The sequence below is a fragment of the Mauremys reevesii genome, linkage group 20, assembly GCF_016161935.1.
Source record: "Mauremys reevesii isolate NIE-2019 linkage group 20, ASM1616193v1, whole genome shotgun sequence".
In the NCBI taxonomy this organism is placed as follows: domain Eukaryota; kingdom Metazoa; phylum Chordata; order Testudines; family Geoemydidae; genus Mauremys; species Mauremys reevesii.
Window position 1 is genome coordinate 18,164,315 of NC_052642.1, and position 15,239 is coordinate 18,179,553.

Consider the following 15,239-nt stretch of genomic DNA (forward strand, 5'->3'; position numbering starts at 1 on the left):
AAGACACTGTTGTCCAAAATACATGTAAGTGCTTCCACCCAGCAGGCCTCACTTGTTATGTATTACAGTATGGATCACTGCCTATCTGGAAGTAAATTTCCAAGGCAACCTGCAGATACAAAGCAGCGTGTATGTGTGCAGTATCTGAGGGGAGGATCTGAATTTCAATATCAGATAGGCAGATACTTTTACACACACACACACACACACTTCTATTTTATTCTACCACAACTGACTATATTTTTATACAGTTAGATGTTGCGAATTTGTTTTAATTCAACTACACTTGGTGTGTTCTTGAAACTGTTGTGGGAGTATCACCTATAGTGTGGAACACACCTATGGATACACTGTATAAATTTAGGGCTTGAGTCAAAGCTCGTTGAAGTAAATAGAAAGACACTCAAACACACATACCCTTGCATAAAATTATTTTATTAATGAACAAGTCATAATGATGCAACTAGGGGCAATGGGATTTAATTAATTAAAGGGAAAAATTAGGTTGAATGTTATAGAAATCTTTTTTGACAATTACATCTCTTGGGCTGTGGATCTGTCTCCCAAGGGAAGTGGTGATCTTTCAAACTAACCAGGACTAAGCATTAGAAAAATATTTCACAGGAAATAATCTTGCAGCGGTTCCCAGGAGATGGTGTAGATGATCTATCGGGCCGCCTCCATCTTGATTTTCTAGGGCTCCCCTCAAATAAAATACACTTGGGGGCTGGCACAGAAGCAGGGAAAGATGTCACAATTGAAGGATTTTTCAGAGTAACAATATTAAGGCAGGATCTGTGGTCAGTGCTTCCCTCCCCTGCAGTGTCAGCATCATACACCACAGTCCTCTGTAACAGCACAGCGGTTCAGCCAGCCTCCCACCAGAATACTCAGAACACTGGCCTCTGCTCTCATTTTTCCCCCCCTGAAACCTCGCTGTGTGAGTCTTTGTATGGACAACAGCTATAAATCAAAGCCAAGATTGTGAAAACGCAAATAAACAAAGGGTAAGGAATGTGCACCTGCTGTTTCCTGCTCTATACTGGAGCTGCTTAAAGATGGACACACACACACACACACACACACTTACCTTCCTCGCCTCCTCCCCCACAGTTACCCTAAAGAGCAGTGTCTACATCTAATTAGCCCAGTGTTCACCAAATCAAGCTGCACCAATGAGCTCCACAATGCTTACGCCTGCATATGAAAAGATGGGGAAAAAAATACAGCTCAAGGAGCAGGCCCTCTGAGTCCTCTTACATCCCATGCCCACATAGAGGGACTGACAACGGAGCAGGGAAAATACTTAATGCTATGGGATCTGCCGAGCAGGACTTGGCCTCTGTTCCGAGCATGTAGCCACAAGGCACTCCCTGGTTCTGGAGACGGCCCTGATTTTTAAGCTCCTCTTCCCGTCAACATCCATTCAGGAAAGATGAACTGTAGGGCTGAACCCCCTCCAACTTACCCAAACTATCCCTCTCCCCATCTTGCTGATGAATACTTCCTGACCCAGCATTTTACTTCCCACCTGCTCCCCTCCCAGCCCCACTTCTAGCACCCTCCCAGCTTCCAAACCACCCAGTCTCAGATTTGCTAGATAGTTTGCTCATATCTGCCAGAGGCCCTGAATGTCCTGCTTCACCTTTGCCCCCTTCTCTTCATACTGATACCTTCTGCAGCCTTGGGTCAACGCCACTTGCAGGCACATGGGGACAACATTTCTTTGTAAAACAGGGTTCATGGGTTGGAATGTCACCAAAATAATAAAGTGCCACCCAACACGGGTGACCTCACACACTTATGTCAATTGTAAACTCTGAAGGACGGGCACTTTCTGGTTTTTGTACAGCACCTAGCGCCATGGAGTCCAGGTCCATGAACAGGCCACCTGGGTGCTACCAATATACAAATAATAAATGACAACTTTAGACGGGGGTCTAGGAAAGGCAGTCTTGGGGTTAAGGTTCAGGAGTGGGAACAAGGAGAATAGAGCTATAGTCCCAGTTCTGCCACAGATTCACTGATTGACCGTGGGCAACTCACTTTAACCATATTCTGCTTCAGTTTCCCCACCTGTAAAACAGGGCGTTGCGAGATGAGCCATTCACGGGCTTTGAGATCCTTGGGTAGAAGGGCAAAGTGTTAGTAGCAGCAAAGGACTGAGTCTGGTAAATTCCAGGCGTGAATCACTCTGTTGCAACAAAGTTGGAAGGCGACAGATAAACTTCCAACAACTCAGCTGCAATCTGTGCCACACTATTAGGAACATGCCTGTCAGTAGAGCAGCCTGCTAACTGGTTGGAAATCACTCAAACACTATCATGAAAGGAACAGTACAAGAACAGCAGGTCCCTGCTATAAGATCAGCCTTTTTTTCCTTTTCAACACTCCCCAGTGTTTTGGTTTTTTTAAACATCCAAATACAGCGCTGGATATTTTTCCACACAGCCCCCTATATCATTCAGACAAATATTTATGCCAGGGGTGTACGGGAGAGGAAATTATATTCCTCATGCATTTATCTCCATTTCAGTGGCCACATGCCACTATAATCCTAAACAAATTCTCTTCTGAAAAGGAAGATTAACACATGTTTGGAAAGGTGCAGTCTTCTCTCACAGGGCCCTGGTATTCCCCACTAGCAAAATATAGATGATGGTTACTGAATTTTAATATGTTTTAGATTTATGACTCACGGCCAGGTGAAGTGAAGGATTCAGCATAGAGTGGTATAGTAATACTCAGAGTGAAAGATACATACAACAGAGATAGACATTCCTACTTCTGAGCAGAAACAGACAGCTGCAGATTTGACACATTGTCATTAAATAATTGCACAAATACCAAAACTACTTTAGGTGACCAGCCACAATGGGCCATGTTCGGATCTAATTTACATCTGTGTTTGGGTCATTTCTGTTCATAACAGATACATAGGTTACATTTCAATTTTCAATAAGTTCAGCTTTTTAAAAAAAATTCATCAATTCACTTTTCTTTTCTATTCACCCCTAAAGTAATTTGAACTCTTTTTCTTTGTTGCTCTGACAAGGTCTTCACAAGAGTCCTGGTCCACATGTTGGACTCCTAGGCATTGTGGAAACGCAAATAAACAAAGGATAAGGAATGTGCACCTGCTGTTTTCTTCTCTATACTGGAGCTGCTTTAGAGATACAAATGAAATAAATAATAAACAAAGAAATGAATAAATAAATAAATGATGTTATTGATGAGAGTCTGATCTTGATTCAGTACTTTGTTACTGATGTAATTCTCTTGAAATGGTAAGTGATGCCAGCAAGAGTCCACCCCACCCTTTTTTTTTTTTTTAAAGGAAGTTTTACTAGATGTCTTTGTACTTATAGGGCCCCGCGTTACCACTGTATCTCTCCCCATTTTGTAAACAGGGATCTGAGGCACAGAAAGGTTAAATTACTTACCCTAGGTCACATGTGGAAGTCTGTGATCACCCTCAAACTTGATCTCCCGAGTCCTAGGTACATCTAGTAGCGGATTAGCACACGGGCCGATGGGGCCCCTGCCAATTTGGGGACCCGCACAGGAGCAGCTGGAACTCTGGCCACGCCCCCTGCTTCTCCTCTTCCCCCTGAGACAGTCCCCACTCCTGGAGCTCACCCGAGTCCCTCTTTCTCCCCACCTCGCTCCCTCCCAAGCTGGCTCTCTCCCCTCCCCTGTGCAGGGCTGACCCGAGTGCGCTGAAGTTCCCCTCCTGCCCCGGCATTTGTCCCGTTTGCTCTTGCCAGGTAATCACCATGATGACCAGTTGGCAAAAAAAAAATCAGGAATCTGGGGCCCAAATGGGAAGTATGGTCGCCCTAGGCCAGGAGTACCCACACTTTTTCAGTTGCGCATCCCCATCTTATCCAGTCTGCACCTCTCCCGGGAGCCGGGGCCAGGGGCCCCACGGTTAGGGGCTGTGAGTGGGGGTGCAGCCAGGAGCAGAGCCACAGCTGGGGCTGGGGGCAGGGCCCCACCGCACCCCCCAAACATTCCTCTGAGCCCCCTTACGGGAATGGGCCCCACAGTCTGGGGACCACTGACCAGGCTGTGGTAAGAGCTGCCCAGTGAGCCCAGGCAGCTGTGGGGAGCCCAGGACCCTCCACCTGCCTTGGGTGGGGGCCAGGGGGCCCAAGACCAGCCCCCAGCCCATGTCCATGTCCCCCAGGGCAGGTGAAGGGTCCAAACCGCCTCACAGTGGCCCAGGCTCCATGGTCAGCTCTTACCATGACCCGGCTTTGGGCCAAGGCCAGGGGGCGGGGCCTGGGGGAGGAGGCGGAGCAAGGGGTGGGGCCCCAGGACAGGGGGTGATGTAGAGATCCCACATGTTCTTTTTGCCAGGGGCCCCAATATTTCTTAATTGGGCTCTGTGTATATCCCGTAACCACTGTCCCACCCTTCCACTCAATCTAATCACCCTTCTTACTGCTGGCTACATTTCTATGCACCTCTAGCTGTGCTATAAAAAGTGAGACTATTCTTGGTGAGAAAGCAGAAAGCACTATATATATATATATATATATATAAGTCATAGCCAACCCTCAAAAGTGTCCACCTCTTCAGTGCTACTGATCCAGATCATTGTGGTCAGAAGATGAATTAGGAAGATGTGTGGCTAGGCAGATGGCCTGATGTATCTAATTCTTCCTCCATAAACGCCTATCCTATTTCAGCCACTGAGGCACAATAATGTGCTTGGATGGCAAAATATCTTGATCGTACTGAATTGGAGGCTGTCCTTTTTTAACCCATTAAGAAATAATAAACAATAATAATAATAATAATAATACTAAAGAACTAGGGAAGGGATGGGAGATTTTCAAAGCATGTTTGAAAAAAAAATACCCAAGGTTGTTTTTTTTTTTATTTGTTTTTTAAAATCTATTCAATTCACTCGATTCAAGGGTTGAGAAACTGTTTAGTGCAGTGAAGTATTTGTTCCAGCTGCTCACAAAACACAGTTACACGATCTCTTTCATATTTATTAGGAAAGGAATCTGGTTAGGGTCAAGGGGCAATGAAGGGTGGTTTCTTAGAGGCAGTTAGTATTCAGTCTCTCTCAGCCCTTGCTTCTACTAAATAAAAACCAAGCCTTTGAAGGGGGTCAGGAAATTTTGAAGGTCATTAAAATTTTTAAAGGTAGTAAAAAAGCCTCTGGCAAGCTGTGTCTGGGGCTCAATTTAGTGTCAAAATTAATGGGGCTCCCCCATGGCACAGCAGCTTTCAGAGCTGCGTGCTCCTGATGGATGCTTCATCTAACAGCCCCTACAATCCTTTCCTGTAAATAAGGGAAAATCCAGCCCACACAAAAATCCCTGACTCTTATGAGACCTATTTTTACTCCTCGATAACAGTGGTCCAGCATTTGGGGGAAGCAGTGGGCAGGTCCCAAACCCCCTGGGAAGACAAGAGCAGGCAGCAGCATTTTCCAAGACCAGAATGGCAACACAACAAGGAAGCACTCAGAGGCTGATTTCTCCCACTGAAGTCAATAGAAGCAGTGGATGCTCAGCACCTCTGAAAATCAGGCCTCCCCCATGTTCACTCAGGAGACAGCTGTTTGAGGGGTTCTTACAGTTTTCTGAACATGTGACAGGTAATAAAGACTGCAACACAGGCCAGCAAGGTTCACCTTGTCTTTATTAGACCGTCCAGCATTTATATTCTCCTCAGCCAACTGGGAGCGCGCACACACCTACCTGTGCTCCCTATTGACATTCTGCCACTTCCTGAATCAACACCCCGTTAAACTGCCTAGCGGCAGAGACTTTATCCTCAGACCACAACAGCTCCCTACCACACCACAATGGAGATAGGTTAAGGGCAGGTCAGCATGCAGGGCTTTCAAGTTACTGCACATAAGCCTGATCCTGCAAACACATGAGTAACTCAGCACACAGGAGTAGTCTGGTTGATGTCAAATAAACCAAAGGGCTGTTAATGAAGGAGCAAGCAACTACCTACTTGTGTTGTGTGTTCTACCTACAAGAGAAACAGTCCTGGTTTAGGTTTATTTCTTAAAAAGATACAGGATTAAAAAATCACAGTGGATAAAGTTCTCATATTACTTTCTGGGACTGTCTCCTTGAAAACTGATGTTTGCAGTGTAGTTGTAGCCAGGGCAGTCCCAGAAACAAGATGGGTGGGGTAATCTCTTTTATTGGACCAAACTTCATTTGGTAAGAGAGAGAGAGAGAATCTTTTGAGACATGCAGAGACAACGGGAGTTGATCCAATAAAAGATATTACCTCATCCATCTTGTCACCTGTAAAACTGAGTTATTTTAGAGACACATTGTAAACTGAAATATTACAAAGAAGCTATTTGAATGTCCTTAACAAAATGTCTAATTATTATTTAACCTAGAAAATTCCAAGGCAATTTCTGAGGTTGATGCAGCAGGCTAATCATTTTGGAATCCAGTACATTTCTCATTAAGTGTTCTCAAGCTGCTTGCTGTTCTGTACAGTTCTGTCCCGAGGCTAATTAACCTAGGGGCAGGCTAAAACATCAGTAGCAAAAACGTACCATTTACCCTCAACAAGAAAGAAAATTTATTTTTTACCACTGCACCTAGAAGTCCCATTCACAGACAAGGACCCCATGTTTCTAGGTGCTGTACAAATACAGAACAAAAAGACAGCGTCTCCCTGTCCCAAAGAGCTTACAACAGGGGTTCTCAAACTGGGGGTCGGGACCCCACAGGGGGTTGCGAGGTTATTATATGGGGGATCGTGAGCTGTCAGCCTCCACCCCAAACCCTGCTTTGCCCCCAGCATTTATAATGTTGTTAAATAGATGAAGTGTTTTTAATTTGGGGGGGGGTCACACTCAGAGGCTTGCTATGTGAAAGGGGTCACACCAGTACAGAAGTTTGAGAACCGCTGGTTTACAATCAAAGTATAAGACAAGAGATCAACACAGGGACATAGACGGACTGATGGGGATGTACAAAGAAACAACGAGACAATATTGGTCAGCATGACAAACCATGATCTTGGTACATCAGCCTAGTCGCTGACAATTTTTTGTTAGGAATCGTAGTAAAGGAGAGTTTTAAGGAGGGACTGAAGAGGAGAATGAGATAGCTTTGCAGACGTATAAGGGGAGCTCCTCCCAAGTGCGAGAGGCAGCGTGGGAGAATGTACGATGGAGTTTGTTTGAAAATTTAACAAGCAGGTCATTGGGGCTAACATCATGGGCCAGTTGGAGGCAGGAGTTGACATTTTAATAGTGAACTATAGATGGCAGATATGGTGGGAATAAGCTGTGTAAAACCTTGAAGGTGAAAACAAGTCTCCATGCATCAGAAGTGGTGGGGATTTTTACCCACAAAAGCTTATGCCCAGATAAATCTGTTAGTCTTTAAGGTGCCACTGGACTCCTCGTTGTTTATGTGGATACAGAATAACACAGCTACCCCTCTAATAGAAGCAGCTTATGTTTGTTGAGATAAAGAAGGGACAATCGGTGAAGTGAGTCAGAGAGCCAGGTAGCATGATAAAAGCGATGGGTTTGGAAAAATCACCTTTGCAGCAGCATTCTGAATGGACATGAGCAGGACAAGATTGCACTTCACAAGGCCAGAGAGAAGGATGCCACAGTTATTGAGAGGCAAGATGATGAACGCCTAGACAAGAGTTGTAGCTGTGTGGCTGGAAAGGAAAGGTCATATGTTAGAGATGTTATGCAGAAATAATCAGCAAGAGTTAGGGCTTATCTATATGAAGCAGACTTCAGTAAGCTGGGGTGTAAATCTACTCCGCACTAACCTGTCTCACTACCTGGGTGCACGCTGCTGACATAAGTTAACAGTTCTTTTGATCTTGTCCAGTTTGAAGGACTAGATCAAAGCATTCTCACAAACTGTGAACATGCGGCAGTAGAGTGCACAAGGACACTTCGACCACAGCAGCCCAGTGTGGAGTAGAATCACATCCCAGCTTACCATGATCTAAACCAGGGGTAGGCAACCTATGGCACGCGTGCCGAAGTCGGCACGCAAGCTGATTTTCAGTGGCACTCACACTGCCTGGGTCCTGGCCACTAGTCCATTTTAATTTAATTTTAAATGAAGCTTCTTAAACATTTCAAAAACCTTATTTACTTTACATACAACAATCGTTTAGTTATACATTATAGATTTAAAGAAAGAGACCTTCTAAAAACATTAAAATGTATTACTGGCAAGCGAAACCTTAAATTAGAGTGAATGAATGAAGACTCAGCACAGCACTTCTGAAAGGTTGCCAACTCCTGATCTAAACGTTTGCATAGACAAGCCCTTAGACACAGCCTGGATGTGAGGACCTAGAAAGGAGTACAGAGTCGAAGATGACGCCCAGATTACAGGCCTGAGTGACAAGTAGGATACTAAAGTTGTCCCCAGTGATCAAGAAAGGAAGCAGCGAGGAGGGATTGGGGAGAATGACTACGAGCTCTGTTTTAGCCATGCCGAACTTCAACTGATGGCTAGATAGCCAAGAGAAGAGATCAGAGAGACAGGCCAAGATTTTAGATTGGACAGAAAGAAATAAGTTTGGAGTAGAAAGGTAGCTTTAAGAGTCATCTTTGCAATTTACATGGAACCTAATTTACTCCCATGTTCATACACTGAGAATTTAGCGTTTAATTAAATGACCAAAATACTGTACTGTACAAAGTACACATAGGGCCTAAAGCTTTCCTCTTGCTTTATATTTTATAATTCTGGCACCAATTACTGTGGTTTAACGTGATTGGCATTTAGTGGCACATCACAGTATTCAGAAAATTAAGGCTACTCAAGTTTTAATGGTCTAGAGTTCTGGGAACTTCAAGCTCAGGATTGAAAGATTTTGAACACAACCCACATCCCAAATTGAACCAGAGGCACCAAATGCTGGGAAGCAGATGTGCAGTTCGGGTTGGACCCAAAAGCACTGAAAGGATAATTTGATAAATATAAACCAATTAAGCTTAAAGCCCCACAATTGCTGAAGCTGTTGACACTGCTATAAAATAAATCCCACCCAGGCATGAGTTTATGTTCTGTATTTATGCTGCCTGTTCCAAAGGATAAATGTACTTGTGTTTATGATTCAGGTGCTGGAAGCTGACTTTTCAATTCACTTCTTTGTTGTTGCCCCTTATGGAAGTGATACAGGTAATGCCATGGAAAGATCAGGATGTCCCGGTTTCCATACTGTGCAATACACACGGAAGTGCAAGCCTTTAAAAAGCAACCAAGTCACCCTCCCTTGCACTTGAGACATTTGAGCACCTCTTAACCTGGACTCACAATTTAAGTCATGCTGCGGTCACATGGTTTGCATTTACATGGCAGAAAATGCATCCCCTCTAAATCTTTCTCTAAGACGCATCCACAGGTGAAAAAAGGAGGATCAAAGGGAAAGGCAGTTATTTATAGGTCTGGTCGAATCACATCCAAGACATTGTCCTCCTCTCATTCTGGAATTGTGACACTGGGCACTGACACACCACACGTCTGGTCTAACATTTAGAGGGTGCGTCTCATCCAGAAGGCCCCCACAGCTCTTTGAAAATGATCACGAAATAACAGCACTCCCATAGCACTTTTCATCTTCAAACCATTTTGCAAACAAACTAATTAAGCTTCCCAGCACACAGTGCTTAGATACCACAATGAGAAATATCACTGAAAAACTTAACCTAGCTAAATTAGATTATTAGATGGAGAAACTGTTCTTACACCAAGTTCTTACACCAAGTCATGGGGGGGAACGTAGATTAAACCCCCAAGCTCCCTGTCCTATGCTCACACTGCTAAACCATGCCCTGCTAAATGTAGGAATCACTTTATCCACCACTGACACGCAGTCATTTCGGGGTTGAAATACATTCATCTGTTTACAAGCACCAAGCAAATCTACTAGGGGCTGCCAACTTCCTAATCTCACAAAACTGAATACCCCTGCCCTGCCCCTTCTCCAAGGCCCCACCCCCACTCACTCCATCCCCCCCTCCCTCCGTCACTCACTCTTCCCCACCCTCTCTCACTTTCACCAAGCTGGGGCTGGGCGTGGGGGTGCAGGCTCTGGGGTGGGGCCAGGGATGAGGGGTTTGGGGTGAAGGGGGAGATCAGGGCTCTGGCTAGGGGGTGTGGGCTCTGGGGTGGGGCCAGGGATGAGGGGTTTGGCGTGCAGGAGGGGGGCTCTGGGCTGGGGTAGGGAGTTAGGGTGCAGGGGTGTGAGGGTTCTGGGGTGGGGACAGGGATGGGGGTTTGAGGTGTGAGAGGGTACTCTGGACGGGGGCAGGGAATTGCGGTCGGGGATGGTGAGGGCTCTGGCTGGGGGTGGGGCCGGGGTGAAGAGGGAGGTCGGGGCTCCAGCTGAGGGTAGGGGCTCTGGGGTGGGGTGGGGGATGAGGGGTTTGGGGTGTGGGAGGGGACTCCGGACTGGGACAGGGAGTTGGGGTGTGTGGAGGGTGCGGGGTCCTGACCGTGCTTACTGCGGCGCCAAGGAAGCAGCCATCAGGTCCCAGTGGCCTCTAAGCGCATGGGCAGCCAGGTGACTCTGCGCAGTGTGCACTGCCTTCGCACCTGCAAGCACCACCCCCCGTAGCTCCCACTGGTCACAATTCCCAGCCAACGGGAGCTGCAGAGGCGGTGCCAGGGGCCGGGGCAGCACACAGAGCCTCCCAGTCCCTGGCCACCCCAGCACGGCCGACCGGTCTTCTAACAGCCCGGTCAGCAGTGCCAGAGTCGCCAGGGTCCCTTTTCAAGTAGGTGTTCAGGTCAAAAAACAGATGCCTGGCAACCCTAAAATCTACACAACTGTTTAGGACATATTTACCTGAACATGCCATGCTTACCTGAAGCCGGAGGAGGAATTTATTAAGGAGACAGAATGTAATGAGCTGGAATTTGGCCAGCATTCCTGTTCTTGTGGAAAATGCCATTGGATTGTTAATGGCCACAAGAGCCTGACTTAACGTCACATGTCAAAAACAGTGCAACACATCCTAGTACCTTGGTACAGTACTGACTAGGAGGAAAGAGTGCTAGCTACTGAATCGCAAACAACCTAGCTTTTCCTTGGAGGTTTCTTAACCAAGTATTAGCCCAACCCAATGGGCTTTCCTTGCAAGAGGGGAAATACTGTAGCACCTGATATGGCTACAGCTCTTATGCAGGTTGCTTGCATTTACTCGATGAGCTGTATATGAATAGGGCGTTGGACTGGCACTCAAGAGACCTAATTTGAATTCTTGGCTGTGCCAATAATCTTGGACAAATCATTTCCTCTCTGGGCCTGTGTTTCTCCTTTTGTCTGTCTGTTTAGAATGTAAACTCTTCAGGAGGGACTTCACGGCAGGCACACTGGGGCCCTCTCTTTGCCTTACTGTACTACTAATACTTAAAAATAATAAATATACAAGTGGGATATATTGGGGGGGGGGGTTAAAGATTGAGACTGAGACCCAGCATTTCTCTTCCCTCCTCCTCCTCCTCCATACAGCTTGCTTGAAAAGGAAAGCACTAATCTGTTAAGAGGCTGGGCAGCCAGAATTTACAGTCAATAGCTCATCTTATCAAAGGCTGTTTCTTGAGCAACCTTGACAAAGTAGGCCCTGGTTATAAATGTTACCTTTGATCAATAACTGTCACAAATGCATTAAAATTAACCTGTTAAAGCTTGTAATTGGAGCCACATTGTATCACGCTGTGTACAGCCTACCAAAAAAAGATGTTTTGTAGGACACAATGTCCATTATAAAAGCAATCCGAGGAAAAATCAAAACACACTCTGTGAAACCAGTTATATCCTGACGGTGTCTGATCTCCCAACAATCCCCTTTGCTAGTTTGGGTGTCTCTGGTCCTCCTGTTTTGTCTTATTTATTAAGAACAAGGGGGGAATGGCTGGCTAAGGGAACGAGGTAATGGGATCCTGAACCTTTTACCTTTCAGGCCCTGATCCTAATCCAACCTAGATCAGTAGTGGTTGAAAGTTATTGCATTTGGTGGACAGTGGGTGGCCTGTGTGATAATAAATAATAATAAGATACCAACTCACTCATCTATTTTTTATTGTAGTAGTACCTAGGAGCCCCAGTTGTGGACCAGGACCTCACGGTGCTAGGCTTTGTACAAACACAAAACAAAAAAAAAGAGGGTCCCTGCCTCAAACTGCTTCCAGTGTAAGTAGTCCAATGGCCAGACGTGTGGAGAGAGAAAAGGAAAAAAGTCCCCATTTTGTTATTTTTCAGCAGAGAGGCTCAGATTGAAAGAGAGCTGAGCTCCCTCTCATCCTGAGGCTGAGCCGCCTGAGTCAGGGTAAGGAACACAGGTGGGGCTGTGTGGGGAAGAGGTGCATGTTCTGTACGTAGAAGACCTCGGTTTCCTGGGCTGTCAATCCAGGAACATTCACAAGCAATGAATTCACAACATTTTTAAAAAGCCTGTAGGTTAATGAAAGAAGTGACAGCCGCCACGGGCTATCGTAATGCAAATTGTCAAAGGGCAGAGGTATATGGATCTCTGACTGTTGAAGGATGTGTGTTAAAACCAAGAGCAGGAAGTAAACTCTCCCACAGGGAGAAGAAAGGAAGCACCTCACACTGCTCAAATGTTTCGAGGTGGGTATGTGAGTGAGAGACACACACACACACACACACCCTGTTTCCAGAGGAAGCCACATCTAGGCCTCCTCAGCTAGAAAGTTGCCTCAATGCAGGACTCAAAAGGGAATTTAAGATGGAAAAATGATTTCCCAAGAGAAACACAAATCATGGAAAGCAGCAGCAGTGGAAAGAGTAATGGGCTGGGAGATAGGAGACCTTGGTGCTACCCCCACCCCACCATTGACCTGATGTGTGACTTTAAGCCAGTTACTTTATCAATCTGTGCCTTGGTTTTCTCATCTATAAAATGGGGATAATGATACACTTTTTTCTACAGCATTTTGAGCTCTACAGACAAAAAGAGTGAAATTACCTTTGGATACCTGTCATATTTCTACAGTTAGATTCCTTGGCAGCCGTGAGCACAATTCCATAGTGCATACCGGTATTAGAACACAGTTAAGGCTCACTCCTTGCCACCTATCTCCAAGGTACATTGCAACCACGATCAGTGCTGGCAAATAAAGAACAAGTATTTGCAAATCTTAAAGAAAAGGAAATGGCCATCGAGTGGCAGAGGAAGTAAGGAGCAATGAGAAGGATAAAATCACCAAAAATTTCACCACCCTTGAAGCTTTTCCTCCTATAGGGCAACCAGCAGCCTAATGAACTATCAACTTTTCTGAAATGGGAGCAGACCCTCAGCCTGTCTAAACTGATGAATTCCATGGGTTAAGCCAACTGACACCAGTTGAGGGTCTGGCCCCAAATGAATACAGCTAGGATGTGAGGATGATCCCTATATAAACTAGAAAGAAAGGTGTTTAAAAAGCATTTCACAAATGATCCTGACCCTGGCAGAGCAGACGTGAACGCAGTTTAGCCCTGCGCAGACCAGCAGCTAGTTTAGAAACAGTTTTCAATCCCCCTAAGCAGCCGCTAAATGTAATGAAATATTAGGTAGCCCCCTGAGCAGTGGTTAGCGCAGCTGCATCAAGTCTAAGCAAGGATCCCACCGAATTCATCTTTTTGCTACAGTCAAAGCTGTGCTCTGTCTGCTCATTTTTTGCTGCAGCTGTGTCCCGAGGGCGTCAGCGTAACGTGCTTCTGCGTCTGCCTCCCCCGGCTGTGTCTGGATTGTGTTGTGCGTGCAGCACACAGACTACGAGACAACACGCTTCTCTTACGTTCCCCTCTTGTGGTGGAGTGGCAGGGAGCCAAGGAAACGCTTTAACCCTGTCTCATTCTGGTAATGTTGTGTCCCAAGCTTAATGCTGCAACATGAACCACAATGTCCTCGGTAGCAACCAGCATCTCACCGTTAAAAGGAAGAATGCACATAAATAAAACATGGATAGAATTAACATGGGTGAGGCGAATACACTTCTGAAGTCTATTACATTTAGACAAAAAGAAATGAAAAAAAATCTACCTCTTTACTCCAAACCTATCTGCTTAAATAGAAAACTACAGAGCTGTGCAGTGTGGTCCAGTGGACAGGCACTGGACCGGGTCACAAGAGGCCTGGATTCTATTCCTGACACTGTTCATGGACAAGTCACCTCACCTCTCTGTGCCTGTATTCTCCCCTACCCTTTGTCTTGTCTTTTTGGATTGGTTGGGATGTGCACAAGGACCACAGAGGGGGTGTTAAATCCAGCCCCAGAGTTTTAAATAGCAGTTTTAGGTATCGTTCCACAGCCTAGGGGTTGAGGAGAAAGGATTTCTCCCAGCTCAACGGAGCACTTTTATCACATAAATATACAGCCCGTACATTGATGACTAAGGTCAGTAGGGAAAAGAGAAAATCACCAGCTAAGGGGATACAGTACAGTCTGAATGGACCTCAGAGAGAACAGGATGCTGTATTTTGACTGTAAATTCTCTGGGCAGAGGGACTCTATGCTTAGCCCATTAGTCTTATTGTGCAGCATTCTACCACCTACCGCACGGTGTTAATAATACATGATTTAACGTTGAAAGCCTTCCTATAATTGAACAGGTTAAATTAGCACTAATATGTACCCTTAAAATTACACAGATGAATGTTCTGCTGGCTGATAGAGAGAAGGAGTAGCAGAGTGACTTGCTATCTGGTTTCATTCTTACACATGGAATTCATTTTCATATCCCATAGGAGCAGCTTTGTTCTCTTGATCTCTACTCTAGGCCTCTTCTTACGGAGAAAAAGATTTAATATGTTCCTGCATTCTAATTAAAAAAAAGCACGTGTTACAAGTGACAGGATGTTCAGCTGTCTATTATGCCTCCAAGCCACATAGACCCTACACTTACCGATAAATACTCCTACATTTTATCTCAGGTGTAGAGTGTTGCAAAATGTAACTGATGCATTACATTTTTAAGTAAGAGGAGCAGAGGATGTTGTATCAGCCAGTACAGCCAGGAGCTGAGATATTTTATTCTCAATGACATGACCAGATCTCAAATATTGCTTGAATTTTCTTGCTACTTTAGAAACATATGAGTTTTTAATATTCAGCTGTGTTACTAAGTCTTCTCAGTTCCAACACTCTCAAATTTGTCATGGTGCCTTTCTCAACACCCAAAGAAAAATGCTACAAAAATACAGGTTTCAGACTACAAAATGGTTTTATGAAACTGAAGTCAGA

The 15,239-nt window shown here is 45.3% G+C and overlaps 1 protein-coding gene across 4 annotated transcripts in view; it reads right to left on the minus strand.

The window, feature by feature from the left end:
- Window positions 1-15,239, minus strand: part of DHRS11 (dehydrogenase/reductase 11) — a 71,033-nt gene that overhangs the window by 46,512 nt on the left and 9,282 nt on the right. Inside the window, exon 1 of one of the 4 annotated variants that reach the window (XM_039507241.1) lies at window positions 14,632-14,772. The exons of the other annotated variants lie outside the window; for them this stretch is intronic. Coding sequence (XP_039363175.1) covers window positions 14,632-14,709 — 78 coding nt within the window. The 5' untranslated portion in view covers window positions 14,710-14,772. Of the gene's footprint in view, window positions 1-14,631; window positions 14,773-15,239 lie in introns of those variants that run through there. 4 annotated transcript variants of the gene reach the window in all.